At 40.5% G+C, this 15,063-nt stretch overlaps 1 protein-coding gene across 4 annotated transcripts in view; it reads right to left on the reverse strand.

Annotated features, from left to right (window-relative positions):
• Positions 1-15,063, reverse strand: part of gas7b (growth arrest-specific 7b) — a 449,937-nt gene that overhangs the window by 109,661 nt on the left and 325,213 nt on the right. For all 4 annotated transcript variants that reach the window (XM_043714439.1, XM_043714440.1, XM_043714441.1 and 1 more), the window contains exons 4-5: positions 14,161-14,246; positions 8,633-8,686 (exon numbers count right to left, since the gene is read on the reverse strand). In XM_043714439.1, coding sequence (XP_043570374.1) covers positions 8,633-8,686; positions 14,161-14,246 — 140 coding nt within the window. The remainder of the gene's footprint in view (positions 1-8,632; positions 8,687-14,160; positions 14,247-15,063) is intronic.

The following is a 15,063-nucleotide window of genomic DNA, read 5'->3' on the forward strand; positions in this document are numbered from 1 at the left end:
AGGTCACTGTGGATAATTAAAGCTCATGATGGAGAGTAATACATTGGTATGAATAGAAGATTGTCTCACTAGCAGGAAACAGTAAGCGTAAAATCGGTTATTTTCAGGTTAGCAAGATGCAATGAGTGGTATGATACAGGGAGTACTGCTGGGCCTCAACTTTTTACAATGTGTATAAATGGCTTAGAAGAAAAGAAGGGACATTTACTAAATTTACTTCTGAAACAAAGGTATGGAGGAAGTTGTTAAGAGGAGAAGGTTGCTACAAACAAATATAATTAGGTTAAGTGATTGGGTAAAGATTTGACAAATAAAGTATAAATGGGAAAATGAGAAATTGTCCACCTTTCCAGAAAAATTAAAGAAATCACATTATCTAAATGGTGAAGCTTTTAGAACTCCAAAATATGGAGGGAACTAGCTGTCCTAATGTATGTTTGGCAAAAGGTTAGTTTGCAGGTACAGCAGTAGTAGTTAGGGGAGCTCATAACATGCCATTGTTTCTTGTGGAGGGGTTAATCTAGACATATGGCAGTTATGCTTCGGGTACTGTTGATACCATATCTATAAATAGTGTGTAGTGTACCAATACTGGTTTGGTTATTTAAGGAAGGACTTCTCAACAGGTCAGAGAAGGTTTAAGGGTTTTTGCCCAAAACGTCGATTTTACTGCTCCTCGGATGCTGTCTGACCTGCTGTACTTTTCCAGCACCACTCTAATCTAGACTCTGATCTCCAGCATCTGCAGTCCTCACTTTCGCCTAGAGAAGGTTTACCAGACTAATAACTGGAATGGCCAGGCTATCGTAAGAAGAAATGTTAGGTCTTGTATCCTTGAGCTTTTAGAGAGGAACAAGGGACAAGCTGATTAACAAGACCACGGGTGATCTTTCATGTTTCAGACTGAATATGGAAACAACTTTTCCTCTTATGGAAGAATCTAGAATTAGGCATCACTGTTTAAAATAAAGGATTCAGAAAAGATTTACAAGGATGTTACCAGGGTCAGGGGTTTTGAGCTATAGGGAGAGGCTGAATAGGCTGGGCTGTTTTCCCAGGAGTGTTGGAGGCTGAGGGCTGGCTTTATAGAGGTTTATAAAATCAGGAGGTGCATGAATAGGATAAATAGCCAAGGTCTTTTCCCTGGGGTAGAGCGCATAGGTTTAACTTGGGAGGGGGAAGATTCAAAAGGGACCTCAGAGGCAACTTTTTCACATAGAGGATGATTGTATGGAATGAGCTGCCAGAGGAAGTCGTGGAGGCTGGTACAATTACAACATTTAAAAGTCATCTGGATGGGTATATGAATAGGAGGGTTTGTAGGGATATGGGCCAAGTGCTGGCAAATGGGACTAGATAAGGTTGGGATATCTGGTCGGCATGGACGGGTTGGACCAAAGGTCAGTTTCCGTGCTGTACATCTCTATGACTCAATAAGGGAGTCAGCTTTAAGATAGCTCAGAGTATCTTTTCTTCAGAGAATCTTTGGAGCAGTGTTCCTCAAAAAGTAGTAAAAATAAAAAAAAGAGACATTGAATATTTTTCAGACAAAGGTGAATACACTCTTGATAAGCAAGGGAGTGAAAGGTAAGCAGGAATGGCAGAGCAGATCTGAGGGGTCAAATGATCTCTTCCTACTCCTCATCCGAATGTTCACAAATTAATGTGTATAAGCGCACAAACAGATCTTAAACATTTAAATTACAAAGATAGGTGACTGTAGTGATTTTAATGAGGTCAGCCAAGTGGACATCCCAGATTGTGTTGGACTAGATTAACATCCCTAAATCAAGGAGTCCTGGCTGACAGATAAGAACAGGAGAGACAGGGGTTCTATTCACTTCAGAGGGCTGGCACTGAGGGAACTGGATCAGTGTCAAGGAATCTCCACGTGTAATACAAGGTGACTTAGTGATAGGCTACTGGCTTCAGTGGAGTCATTTCAGTCAGAGAAGCGTGGCTTGTACTTTCTCTCATTTAGATGGTTGAGGCGTGATCTAATCAAGATATTTCGTTTGAGAGAGTTTGGTATGTAATATACAAAGAAAACTATCGCTTGGTGGGTGAACGTCACCCGAACAACCTAAAAAAAAATCAGAGTGGAATCATGTAGAGTGAAATCAGAAAGCACATCTTCACAAAAAGGCCAACTGAAATCTAGAATTCTATTTTCCAAAAGACTACGGCTACTTGGTCAATTAAATCTTCAAGATCAAAAGAGCAACAGCAAAGACCAACAAAACATATAGATCAAAAAGCGGGCAAATTTGGAGTAAAAATAACAATCAATTTTCTCTGAATGGCAAAACAGAATGAATAATTGTTTTGTGACTGTTCACTATCCTGCTGAGTTAGGCAAATCACAGCTGAAACAACATTAAGGGTGGAATCTATGAAGGTCCGAGGTGGATGGTGGATGAGCAGATAATCTAACTCAGTGATGGTGCCTCGTACTGTTAACTAGTTGATGTATAACCATTTGGGATAAAAATTACTAAAACATCAATGGCTCTTGTCAAACCATATTCCAACATTCACCAGTGGAACAAATGTATATAAATGCATGTGTTCTGGATTACTGGACCTTTGGTAATGTCACTGCACTAGCAATGACACTCCCAGGCATATGCTCAGGGGTCATAGGTTCAAATCCTACCATGGCAGATTGGGAATCTGGAATTCAATAAAATTCTGGTATTAAGAGGTCACCAAATGTCTTCTGAAATGGCCCAAGCAAGCACATAGGATCATGGAACAAATAGACACAAGCAATTAATGCTGGCTCAGTCAGTAACACTTGGAACCTATAAACAAATAAATGATCCTTTCTGCGAACTTCAATCATACTATTATTCACAAATGACTATGGAAGAACACAACACCTTTCCTTTTGCTTTGAAATGTATCTAAAAACTTAACACAAACTTGAACTTAGGAGGCAAACATCCAAAGGGCAAGGAAAACAATGAAAAACATCAATGTTAAAAACTGAATACATTTGTACCTTACTCAATAGCTAACATACTTCAGATAACTATAGAAGTCTTCAAGTCATTGAATATGTAATGTATGCCAGTGAAATTTACATTTAATCCAAGGAGGAAATTAACTAATTCCACCACCTTTGGATCACAAGATACTTTTTGTCATGTCCATAAGACCTATATCCAGTGCATTTGCTAAAACAAACAAATAAGACACCAGCTGAAATGGCAGATTGTATAAAGACAGTAAGGGTTCAAGACTAACCAGAGGATTTAATGGCAGCAGTGTCATAGTAAAACTGGTTAAGAATTAATGACGACAATGGTGACGCCAACCACAAAATTTTTAATTGTAAGGATAGGTCACATAAACAGTTTGTATTTTCTGTCATTTAGATAGCTGTGATCTCATCAAGATATTCAGTTTGTTAAGAGAGTTTGATATGTGATATACAAAGAAAACTATTCCTTGGTGGATGATCAACCAACCAATCTTAAAATCAGAGCTGAGTCATGTAGAGTGAAACCAGTAAGCACATAAGAATGAGACAATATTCTTCTTCTGGGTCATATGCACTTCTAATAATTTAGTGTTCTATGTTGCTGCTCGCTTACTTAATCATTTTGAAAATGAACTTCTGGGATATCTAGTGCATGGCTGTATGCAGATAATACCTACCTGAATCTGCTCAGATGCAGAGTTCCAGGCTTGCCAGGGTATAGGACTTAAGATTTTTGGACATTTACAATGCGCGTCTTTGATGATATTTTAGTTGGTGCTGAAGCAAATACTTGTTGACTTCTCAAAAGTATTGAGTGCCGATTAACAATTACTATTAGAAAGCCAGGAGAACATGGAGTGGATTCATGCAGACATAAAATTCATTAAGATTAATTTGATTTTTTTTTTGTTCCCTTCTCTACTGAGCTCACAACACTAATCTCATGTATTCCATTAACATTGTTGATGTCATCTGTAGCTTACAAACATGCAAATTTCAGAAAATTGTAATCTGCTCCAGAACAACAAAGTTAGATAATTATGCATAGGAAGTTCTGCTTAATACTGAGTATATATTTGTCCCGCAGTCAGCTTATGTAGTTTGTTGTATAAAAGCTACAGTTCAGATAAGCTGTACATCCAATGGTGTCCACATCAAATGCTTGAAATGCAAAAAAGGTACTCACAATGAAAACATAATTGATAACTATGATAATAATTGGTAAATCCAAACTGTGTTAAATCGGTTTAAAAACATAAAAGATAGAAGCTGCAATTCAATGTCTCAGCTCTACTGAAGGCATGGTCGTGAGATTTATGGCATTAATGGAATCATTTGATTGAATGAATGACAGCCTTTTAAGTTACTGCCAGCCATCTATTACTCATCGAGTATTGTGGTAAAATTGAGTGCACTGTAATTACAATATAACCGTTATTTGGAATGAATGTTTGGGTTCTTTCAGAGTTTCTATGAAGCTAAAAGTTTCAGAGCCAGAAACACACCCACAACAGGGTGGGCTGCAGTACACAGAATATCTTTCATTGCCAAACTGGACAGACAGCTGGACACAAGATGCTTTATACCGTCCAGAGTTGCACGTTAACCCTCCCAACAAACTGCAAGAGGTAATATTACGGTCCAAGGGTTAGGCTCGTGCAAATTCAAATCACTTCCAGCAAAGCTGGCAATCCATAGATTTTGTAGAATAAATACGTTCAAGTAATAAAGCTACCATCTTTTAACTTCCCTGGAAATCAGAGTCATACAGTACAGAAACAGACCCTTCAATCCAATCAGTCCATGCCAAACATAATCCTAAACTAAACTAGTCCCACCTGCCTGGTCCTAGCCCATATCCCTCCAAACCTTTTGTGGGTTACCATAAATCACTGAGCAATACAGAACTGTTAACTCTGCAGTTTCCTGATTTGTGGCAAAAGCAGCATTATCATTATCACAATCCTCAGTACCATAAGGCCAGGAAGAAAAGCACTTTTAGAGAAAGCGCCTGTCCCAAATTCAATACCTTCAGTGTGCAAACAGTTGGGCTATGAACACAATCAGAATGCAGCAAGGATGTTTTTCAGAATTTAACATCATGTCAACTCTTAACATCCAGACTCTCCCCTGCAGAATATCACACTCCGGCAAGGTACTGGAGAGTACATACCTTGATAACCAAGTGCACAAAATTTGTCAACCAAACTTCAAGAAACAATAAACGCCTCCACAAAAGGAAAACAAAACTATCATCATACAGCCATTGGCAAGCTCAAAAAGCAATTTGGAACCAATGAACTACATTTAAAGTGCACTTCCCGTTGTAATAAACACAGGGCAACCAGGCTGCACATGACAACATTCCAAAATAGCAATATGATAAAAAATCAGTTCTCATGCTTAGAGTTAAAAACAGAACAAGCTGCAAATATTCAGCAGGTCAGGCAGCAACCAGCAAGAAAGGAAATTAATAGCATGTGGTCAGAAACATCTTGTCTGAGCTCACCTCTACCAGCAGGAGGTTCAGAAATGATGTAGCAATGCTTACATTATCTTCCATGGGTGAGGATATCACAGTATTGAAGAATCCAACAAATATTGAATATAACTAAGCATTGTGCAAAAGCATTACATTTTTTCAGTCATGCTAGTGTCTGGGCCAATAATAGGCTAGCAACTTACAATAGAGGAGCATACTAAGAAAGAGTGCCATGACTCAAGTAACCTAGAGTAAGTTGGAGAATGAGACTGTTATATCGTCAGATCATGAGCAAGTCTTGTAAATGTATCCTGACATACAGAACACAACAGATTTTTTTTTGGTCTCCGCAGATGCTCCCTGATTACCAGTCCTATGGTAACATCAATGCACAAGCATATCAAACTCCCAGACAAATGTTCTGGGTTCATGGGTTCAAATAGTAATCCAAGTATTTTCTGTTTTACTTTGGTTCCACACTGTTGCACTTTTGTGCTTCAGTTTTGGGTGTTGGTGGACAGATTAATATTGGTCAGGGCACTGGGCAAAACTTACTGCTCATGGAACCATACAATACCTACGGTGCAGAAAGAGGCGATTTAGACTATCGAGTCTGCACTGACCCTCAAAAGAGCATCCCACTCTGATCCACATCGACACCCAATCCCCATAATCCTGCATGAGTTTTTTTTACTATGACCAACCCACCTAACCAGCACATCCTTGGACACTCTAAGACAACTTGTAGTACGGTCAATCCACCTAACCTGCATATCTTTGAACTGTGGGAGGAGAGCAGAGCACCCGGAGGAAACCCACACAGACAGGGGGAGAACAAACTGCTCACAGTCAGTTGTCCTAGGGTGGAATTGAACCCAGGTCCCTGGTGATCCAAGGTGTATATTATTTAAAACTGAACAGTGCTTATTACCCCACTGTCACAGGAGTTCAAGAGTTAAAGTTATAATTTCATGACCTTTGCACAGAACGTCACCTACCAGGAAGGCACAGCAAGAATTTTGATGCACACTCCCAAGGCTCACTGTCAAAGGATTGATGAGAGAATTAACTCACAAGAATGCCCTTTAATGATCAAATTGTGCTGGTAAGTGGGAATCAATACTTAGCAATAATTGTACATTTACAGAAGGCACTTGTGTAGATAACATGCAACTGTTAGAAAGGTTCTGTGGAAATAGTTAAGCAAGTAATTGGAACTATGCACTAAGTTATCAAGTAGACAAAATATTGGCCTTACTATGTAGGGGAGAGCTTAAAGCATAACTACACTAATGGCCTGTTGCATGTATATTCCCATTTGGAAAGAGATTTTTATTTTTGATCCTGAAGACATAGTTCAATGAAGTGTGCAAACTGAATTCAGTATAACAGAAAGGGGGCCCACTTGCAGTTATATTTATTGGTTGCCCATCTTGAATTACGTGGGGTTTGAAAAGGGCTGTTCTTGGTGCTGTGGTTTCAGTGAAGTACAAACCTAATGATAACAGCAACTTGACAAGTCACCCACATTAAATTGATTGAAGCTGCATATATTTCATCAGCTCACAGATCTGCCCCTCAAGTGTCATGGCACATGAATGCGCAGTGTTTAAATATACAAATGTTAGATGTTGTTGCAATGGGGTGCTAGTGGCTTACTTTTCATACAGACTCTGGGCTGACTCTCCAGGGCAGGTGTGAGGGCATGCTACAATGTCAGAGATGCTAATTCTCAGAGGCCTGGCCTGCTCTCTCAGGGGTGGATGTAAAAGAAACCCTGTGACACTCTGTCGTTCTCTCCTATACTCAGAATCCCTATAATAGATTATCTAGCCACGATTACATGACTTACTGTGAGAACTTACTGTGCACAAATCATCTCCTATTTCCTACATTGTTATATTGACTAAACTGCAAAACAAAGGTATGTTTTTAAACAATGCTTGGGGATGTTTTGAAGTATAAATACCAATAATTCTCCTTTTCCTGCCACACCAAAATTTAAGACAGGGAGTTGCCAGCTCCCAAACAAAATTGAACCATGGCATGAGTGCTTAGAGCAAAGTGGTGTTGCTTTAAAAAGCAACACACAACAGCTTAAAATCCCCTCATGAAGTGATCTTGTCGGAGGTGGTCTCCAAAGTGGAGTCAAGTTGGCAGCAGAGTAGCAGCGCAGCATGCGGTCTCCTGAGCAGGGTGGGCTGCGCTGCCAAGATTGGCCCAGCACAGGCCTATGGCGGCGGCGTTGTTGTTGGTTGAGACAAAAATGGCAGCCAATAATGGGAACATGGTTCTGTAGCGGCAAAGGGACTCAAGGCTAACCAACCACTTTGTGCTGGAGATGGTCTCAGGATCGGAGTGAAAGAGCCCAGATCCAGGCCCACATTTTAACAAGGAAGACTGTAATGAACCTTAACTTTTATTTTTATAATTTATCCCTAAGATTTTGTTTCTCGGTACAAAGTCACCGGAGAATGGCGACTCTGTACACTTTTCACTGTACTCCTGTATCCCTGTACTTGAGTACACGTGACAATAAAATCTAATTCTAATTCACTGAAAACTGCAGAGTGCAGAATTGCTTTGTGGCTAAGCTGGGGGCAGAGTCTAGCTGGGTGCCACTCATGGGAGTCCGAAATGTTCCTTAAACAGGAGCAAACACTGGCACAAGAACTTGTAGTACCAAAACTACAAGACAGCTTGGGAAGCACATGGTTAATATACTACAAATAGCATGAAGCACAGCTGCTCACTGCAGGTTTTTGTGCCCCACAGTTCAGAAACTGTAACACTGAACCAACCCCCTCTCTCTCTCACACACACACACACACAGTCTCTCCATTACATACTTCTTTTGGCTTCCCGGTACAATGTATCACCAGAATTATTAGACTAACCAGAGATTGACAAGGGGGGAAAATAAAACAGGGAGTTTGGAAATAAAACATTTGTCTCCTAAAAGATATGGAAATGGAGTAGACTGTTCTCAGCACTTGTAAATAATTCTGGATTTCCGCTCTTCCCACTCAATTCAGCTCTGTCACCATAGCAACAACAAACCACTGAGATTATTTTAATAACAAGCCTTGCTGTTGATTTTTTTGGGGGGGAGGCGGGGTGGCCTTTCTCCATTCCCCAGTGTATTCTAAAAGCAGCGTACTCACCGTGATGGTGCTTTCTTTATTCTGTCTTCGGGTGGGTGACCCAACGCCTGGACTCTGAGGGACAGAGAATGAAGTGTCAGTAGTCATCCTGCTCAAGGGAAGGGAAACAGCATAAAAAAAAAAGTCAGGGCTCAACTCTTCAGCTCACTCCAAGCCAGTTCTAATCCAAGCTTTCCCCCCCCAACCTCCCGGCTGGCGACTTGTGACTCAAACTCGTTGGATCTGGTTGGTGAGACAAACGGAGCTTTCAGTGACCGCCTGAAGTGGCCATGGCAAAAGCAGGCGAATCAGTGCACAAATGCCAGTGGGATGTGGGATATTAACTAGAGACACAGGAAATTCTCCCTTCCCCTTCCCTGGATCTGTACTCTTCAACAATGCCTGGCTTCTTCTGATTAACTGCTTCCCTGCCAAAACCGACACTGTTTCGGAATGAGAGAGCTTTCTATAACGTACTCTCACCCAGTCCTTCCCAGTACCCCTACTCTCGATCACAACCAATGTGCAAGGAATGCACTCATCAGCCTTTTCAAAACGTACATGCTCCACTCGAAATTATTTAGTGGCTTTGATAAGCTCATTGCACTCAAATAATTAATAGCTTTTTGAGTCAGTTTCAGTTGATTGTGACCTGATGATTTGATACAGCATGCCAGATATCATTCTCACACATCAGTGAATGCACAAATCCCAAGCCAGTGCTCCCAGTTGCACAGCTTACCTTGCTCTTATTTTAAATAATTAAAAAAAAAGGTGACAATGGTCAGGACACACTGATCAGTCCCCATTATCTTCTCCAACTATTCAATATAGTCATAACCTCCAGTTATCCTGGAGATGCTACACGTTTATACATGGGACATCAACTGTAGTCAACTACTTCATCCTGAACATTACTAATTCTCCAACCTCCTCAATGCTACAGCTGTTAGATCATACCATCACCTTTGCTTATACTCAACTTCTGAAACACTGACCAGAAATAAGTAGGGAGCTTCTGATTTAATAACCACTTAGTATTACACTGGGCAGTCTATATTTCTAGTGAGCCGTGAAACAAACTTGAGCAACACATCTCATTTGAGCAATATTCACACTGTACTACCAGCAATTGAATGGGGACTGCCAAATGACCCAATGGCAAATGTGTCAGTAACTAGAGGACACTGAATTAAGATAATTGTTAAAAGACCCAGACAGAAGAACTCACTGCATTAAAACAATTTAATTCTATTGATAATTATCAGGAAGGCATTGCCCGAAAGAGAATTGGATTGTACTGAGAGTTCACAAAGGAAATTGTAGGACTGTGAGCAAACAGAAGGAGAGTGGAATTAATTAAACTTTATTAATGAGACAGCACAAGTTCTGTGGACCAAATGATATGGGAGAAAAGACTTGAATACGCTGAAGCCACCATCTCCAACTCGCGGCAAAATCTGCAGATCACACACTGGACTGATTAACAATTGCAGAAGCCATTGAACTGGAGTGGAAACAAGCCACCTTTGATCCCAAGGAACTGTGTAAGAGGAGGAACGTGGTGACAAAAAATATTCAGTGTTTAGGATCGTTGAGAAGTTATATTGGTACAACATTGGAGAGTATACCAGTCTTGCTAGAACTATAGCTAGCATAACACGCCATCTGTAGACCAAAGATGAGGCAGGGAGGGAAGGAGGAGGACAAGGTAATTTAGTTTTAAATACTGAAACAGGTCTTTGCTTCATTTGAAAAAGCTGACATAACATCCTTTTCCAAACATCATGCTGGCATATATTTTTCTCTAAATCTGGGATGATTTCCCTTTAAGACATCAATTCAGATACTCAATTGGAACAGTTTGTAAAGGAGATAAACGTTCCTCTCAGTGGGCCCATTAATGGATTAGCATATAAATAGGCAAATAGAAATCATTATTCTGCTTCTTAAGTGCCTGCTTTGAGTTAAAAAAAGTACATGAGACTTGAAGAAAAGCTGTTATTTGTTATGGCTCTAATGTTGATTTTACGTCTCTTTTGATGCTTTTGAAAGGCAAAGCAACAGCAGACCAGCTGGCTCTTCCTTGTCTCAAAACCCAATCCTCATTTTTTGGGGTCCCAAAGTGACCACTGCTATGCTATCAACCTTGGCTGGTAGATATAGGCTTTGGTTAAGGGACCAGCAAAACTCAGATTGGAGTTTGAAATGGAACTTGTACAATCGTAAATCATTGGCACAATAATACAATGCCTCCACATTGACAGATCGACTGCACAATGATATGCTGTTGTGAGATATATGGATCCACACTTGCACTGCTACTATTTGGAGACTAATGTTTGTGGCATGGTGGTTTGAAACACGTTATCCTTGCCAGTAGGTCCCAGATCCAGTTAGAAATACAGGACTGGATTTTAAAGCCCCTCCGTGTGGGGATGGAGGGAGAGGGAATAAAATGCCATTTCCTCCACTTACCTCCCCAACAAGTCCCCACCACAATTTTACACTATTCATGGGCCAATAAGTGGTCAACTCATGGTCACTTAAAAGGTGCTCATCCTACCACAGATGGTATTTTCTAGAAACTCACAGGTGTGCAGCCTGGCTATTTTAACCACACAGCTAACTAGTAAAGGCAGAGGTGCACGTTGGGCTCAATGGAAGATGTTCATTATTGATATTTTCGAAATCAGCCTGTTCAGAGATATCATATACCTCTAGAGCACATGGGGCATGAACCCAGGCTTCTTTGTTCAGAGGTAGGGACACTTCCACTGTACACAAGAGCCCATCAAAAAGAATTAGTTGCCCAACATTGGGCACGGACCCATGACCCTGAAGTTGTGTGTTTAATGGTCTACTGGTGAAGCTAGCTGAGCCTACAGTGTTAAAATTAATATTAAATGTATATAGTGAGAGCATTATTGGATTGTTACTTCTGCACACCAGGGATTAATCATTGTTAATTTATTAATTCATGGGATGTGTGCACTGTTGGCTGGGCCAGCATTTAGTGACCATCCCTAATCCCTCTATGAACAGAGTGGCCATTTCAGTAGACAGTTAGAACAGTCAACTGTAACTGCCTTGGATCTGGAGTCACATGCAGGCCAGACCAGGTACAAATGGAGGACCCCTTATACTCTAGGTTATGCCATCCTAGACTGTCCTTGGAGGGGAAAATTAACCTCTCAGCATCTTCCCTGTTAAGCAGCTTAAAAACCTATATGTTTCACTAACATTCCGATTTCTCATTCTTCTCAATGAGAATGAGTACTGACCCAAACTACTCAATCACTCCTCATATGACGATGTTTTCATAACCACTATCAACCTAGTGAAGCTTCTCTGGACTGCCCCCAATCGCTGTCCATCTTTCCTCAGATAAGGGAACCTTACTGTTCAGAGTATTCAATATATGGTCTGATGTAGTGTCGCATATAATTTTATTATGACCAACCTACTTTGATAGTTTTCTCTTTGATATAAAAAAAGTCACATTCCATTTGCCTTTCCCATTACCTGAACTGACACACTAGCTTTTTAAAATTTATAAGCAAGGACTCCACATCCCTCTGTGCTGCAGCTTTCTGCAGTCTTTCTCTATTTAAACCATATTTGTCTCTCGTGCCTATCCTGCCAGAGTGCATAATCTCACATTTTCCTATACATGTTCCATCTGCCAAGATTTTGCCCACTCACTTAACATTGGGAGGAGCGTACAACAGGCAGCAATCATTGTGAATAACTTGGTCAGAATTGGTATAAAACATCATTGAGTAGGGCACTGAACATAATAAAAAGCAGCAGGAATGCAGAGTGCGACATTGGTGCTGTTCAGGATGAGGGAAAGATAGTGCTGGTAGCATGTGACTTTAAAAAGCCCTAAAGAAGTATTCCTAGAAGTTTGATCATACGATGTCTGCCCACAAGACATCTGAAAATGTTGGTGCACATATCTTTTGAAAAAGATTCAGTCTCCTTGCTTACTTTGCGGTTTGATTTTATCTCAGCAGTTGTGGTGCATGAACAGATGGGAAACTAGGCCAAAAGGAGAAAGGAAATGGATATGGAAAACGACAAAAGGAGTCACAGGGGGAACAACAGAGTTGGCAGAAACATTGCTTCCATTAATAATTCACTGAATGTGCACTGATAACTAATAATATCCTCCAACAAACCGATTTCTGCTCTTACATTAATAACTGCTAATAGTAATCCTATAATCCACTAATATATACCTTCAAACTATAGCCAGAATCCCTCTGCTCTCTGCAAGGTGTCCACAGACAATACCACAGTGATCAGGCTTTACTTCTCTCATCTCATAGACTCTAGCTTGGCCTCTGGTTGCTCACTAAAAGATGACAATTTTCAAATGAGAACACCGCTCAGAATTAATATATACTTGGACACCACATATTAAAAGTCAGCCAGTACAGACTGACCTCAAAACAAAGATGGGCAGCACGGTGGCACAGTGGTTAGCACTGCTGCCTCACAGCGCCAGAGACCCGGGTTCAATTCCCGCCTCAGGCGACTGATTGTGTGGAGTTTGCACGTTCTCCCCGTGTCTGCGTGGGTTTCCTCCGGGTGCTCCGGTTTCCTCCCACAGTCCAAAGATGTGCAGGGTCAGGTGAATTGGCCATACTAAATTGCCCATAGTGTTAGGTAAGGGGTAAATGTAGGGGTATGGATGGGTTTTGCTTCGGCGGGTCGGTGTGGACTTGTTGGGCCGAAGGGCCTGTTTCCACACTGTAATCTAATCTAATCTAATCTAATCTAAAGATCACAGACAAGCCAACAGCATCGATGCTTGCTGCATTAGCTCAGAGGCCACATGATCTTAGCTCAGCAACAGCACTTCCAAACTGTTGAATGAGCTTGAATATGGAGAATGACTGAAATTACTACAGAAGGATTGCTAAATCTAATGCCCATTTGGTAAAGCAATAATTTCTGCACACAAAGAATGAAAAACATAGTCCTAATTTCTACAGTTTTTCAATAATAAATTGGCAAAATGCAATGTAAAAATCCAGACAGTCCAAAGAACTGTTTTAACTGTTTTAAAAGAAACCATTCTAAGACAAGGACTGCACAACATGTATAACATGGCATCTCAGGAATCAATCAGTAAAGGGGGTTAACAGCCCTCTGAAATGAACAAGTGCCATCATGAATGGGTAGCAAACATTGGCAGCAATGCTCACATCCCATGAAAGAATTTTATTTTTTAATTCTATAATTTATTTGCATATAATCCAAATGAATACTATCAAATGTGCTGTTTTAGGACAGAGCCTCTAATTGAAAAAATTATAAACCTTTTCTCGACGTCCAAAATTGAACAGAACAAAGAGGAGAAGGAAAATAAGCACAAACCTGTACTGAATTGCCTTGGTTTTGGGGACAAAGTTGCCAGGGAGGAAAATAGCTGGTCACACAAATGTTCAGGATTAAATCCTAGCCCAGGCCAGGGAGTTCCATACTTCAGGATCATGACACTTGCATTCCCAAGCTACAGTGAAGGGTGATCAACATACCTGTGGATCACTGCTAGTCTTCCTCAAGGCCATGTGCGAGGTCTCCGAATGATGTGACAGGCTCCCTGATGAGTGAAAGCCATTCACTGTAAATACAAACACAAGCATCTGTGTTAAAAAGGCCAGTCTGATCAAGTTCTAATCTGTGGTGCTATCCAAAAATAAATGTCTTCATGCAAAGTTTTGGCATTAATTCACTACTTTTAAAACATTGATTACTTCCATTATATTTGAGATAATGTCCTCAAGTACTTCCTCCTAACAAAGCAGCTGCTTTTGCATTGGCAAATGGCAAAGTAAGAAAACTGGTGCCAGTGGGTTCGAAGGTCAGCAAAAGGGATGGCTTCCACAGGCACCTCTGGAGGGAGTAAATTTTTCCCTGAGACACTTGGGCATTCTGCTCGAGATGAAGGAAACATTGGTTCTGGCCAACACACACACAGCAATTAAAAGCAATCACGATTTGTTGAAATCTGTACTTTGCCGGTGTCAGGTGTGGCTGGGTATTTCTAGTTTTTCAATATTCTTCTCAGTCCATTATGTAATCTCTCTCAGACAAGCTGGCCAGAAACCATTGCAGGAAGGATCTAAGCAATTGGTGTGCACAGTAGCAGTGAGTCATAATGACATAAGTGGAGTCAAAACTGATAACACACTCTTGATCTTTCATGTGGAATTTATCTGCAAGAAAACAGAGTTTGAACTTGAATCATGAACATACCTTGAGTATGAGAAAAATTCTATTAATTAAATGATTAATGTTACGTATTTCAAGAAAGAGATTTTCCCATAAAGCTTCAATTCACACGTTAGCCATAAATAATAAAAAAAATATAGAAGAGGGATTTTGTTATATCAACTTTCTCATTCCATTAGTGCCCTTGTATTTTTCAAGTTAGTGAT

Source organism: Chiloscyllium plagiosum, chromosome 24 (genome assembly GCF_004010195.1).
Source record: "Chiloscyllium plagiosum isolate BGI_BamShark_2017 chromosome 24, ASM401019v2, whole genome shotgun sequence".
Classification (NCBI taxonomy): Eukaryota; Metazoa; Chordata; class Chondrichthyes; order Orectolobiformes; family Hemiscylliidae; genus Chiloscyllium; species Chiloscyllium plagiosum.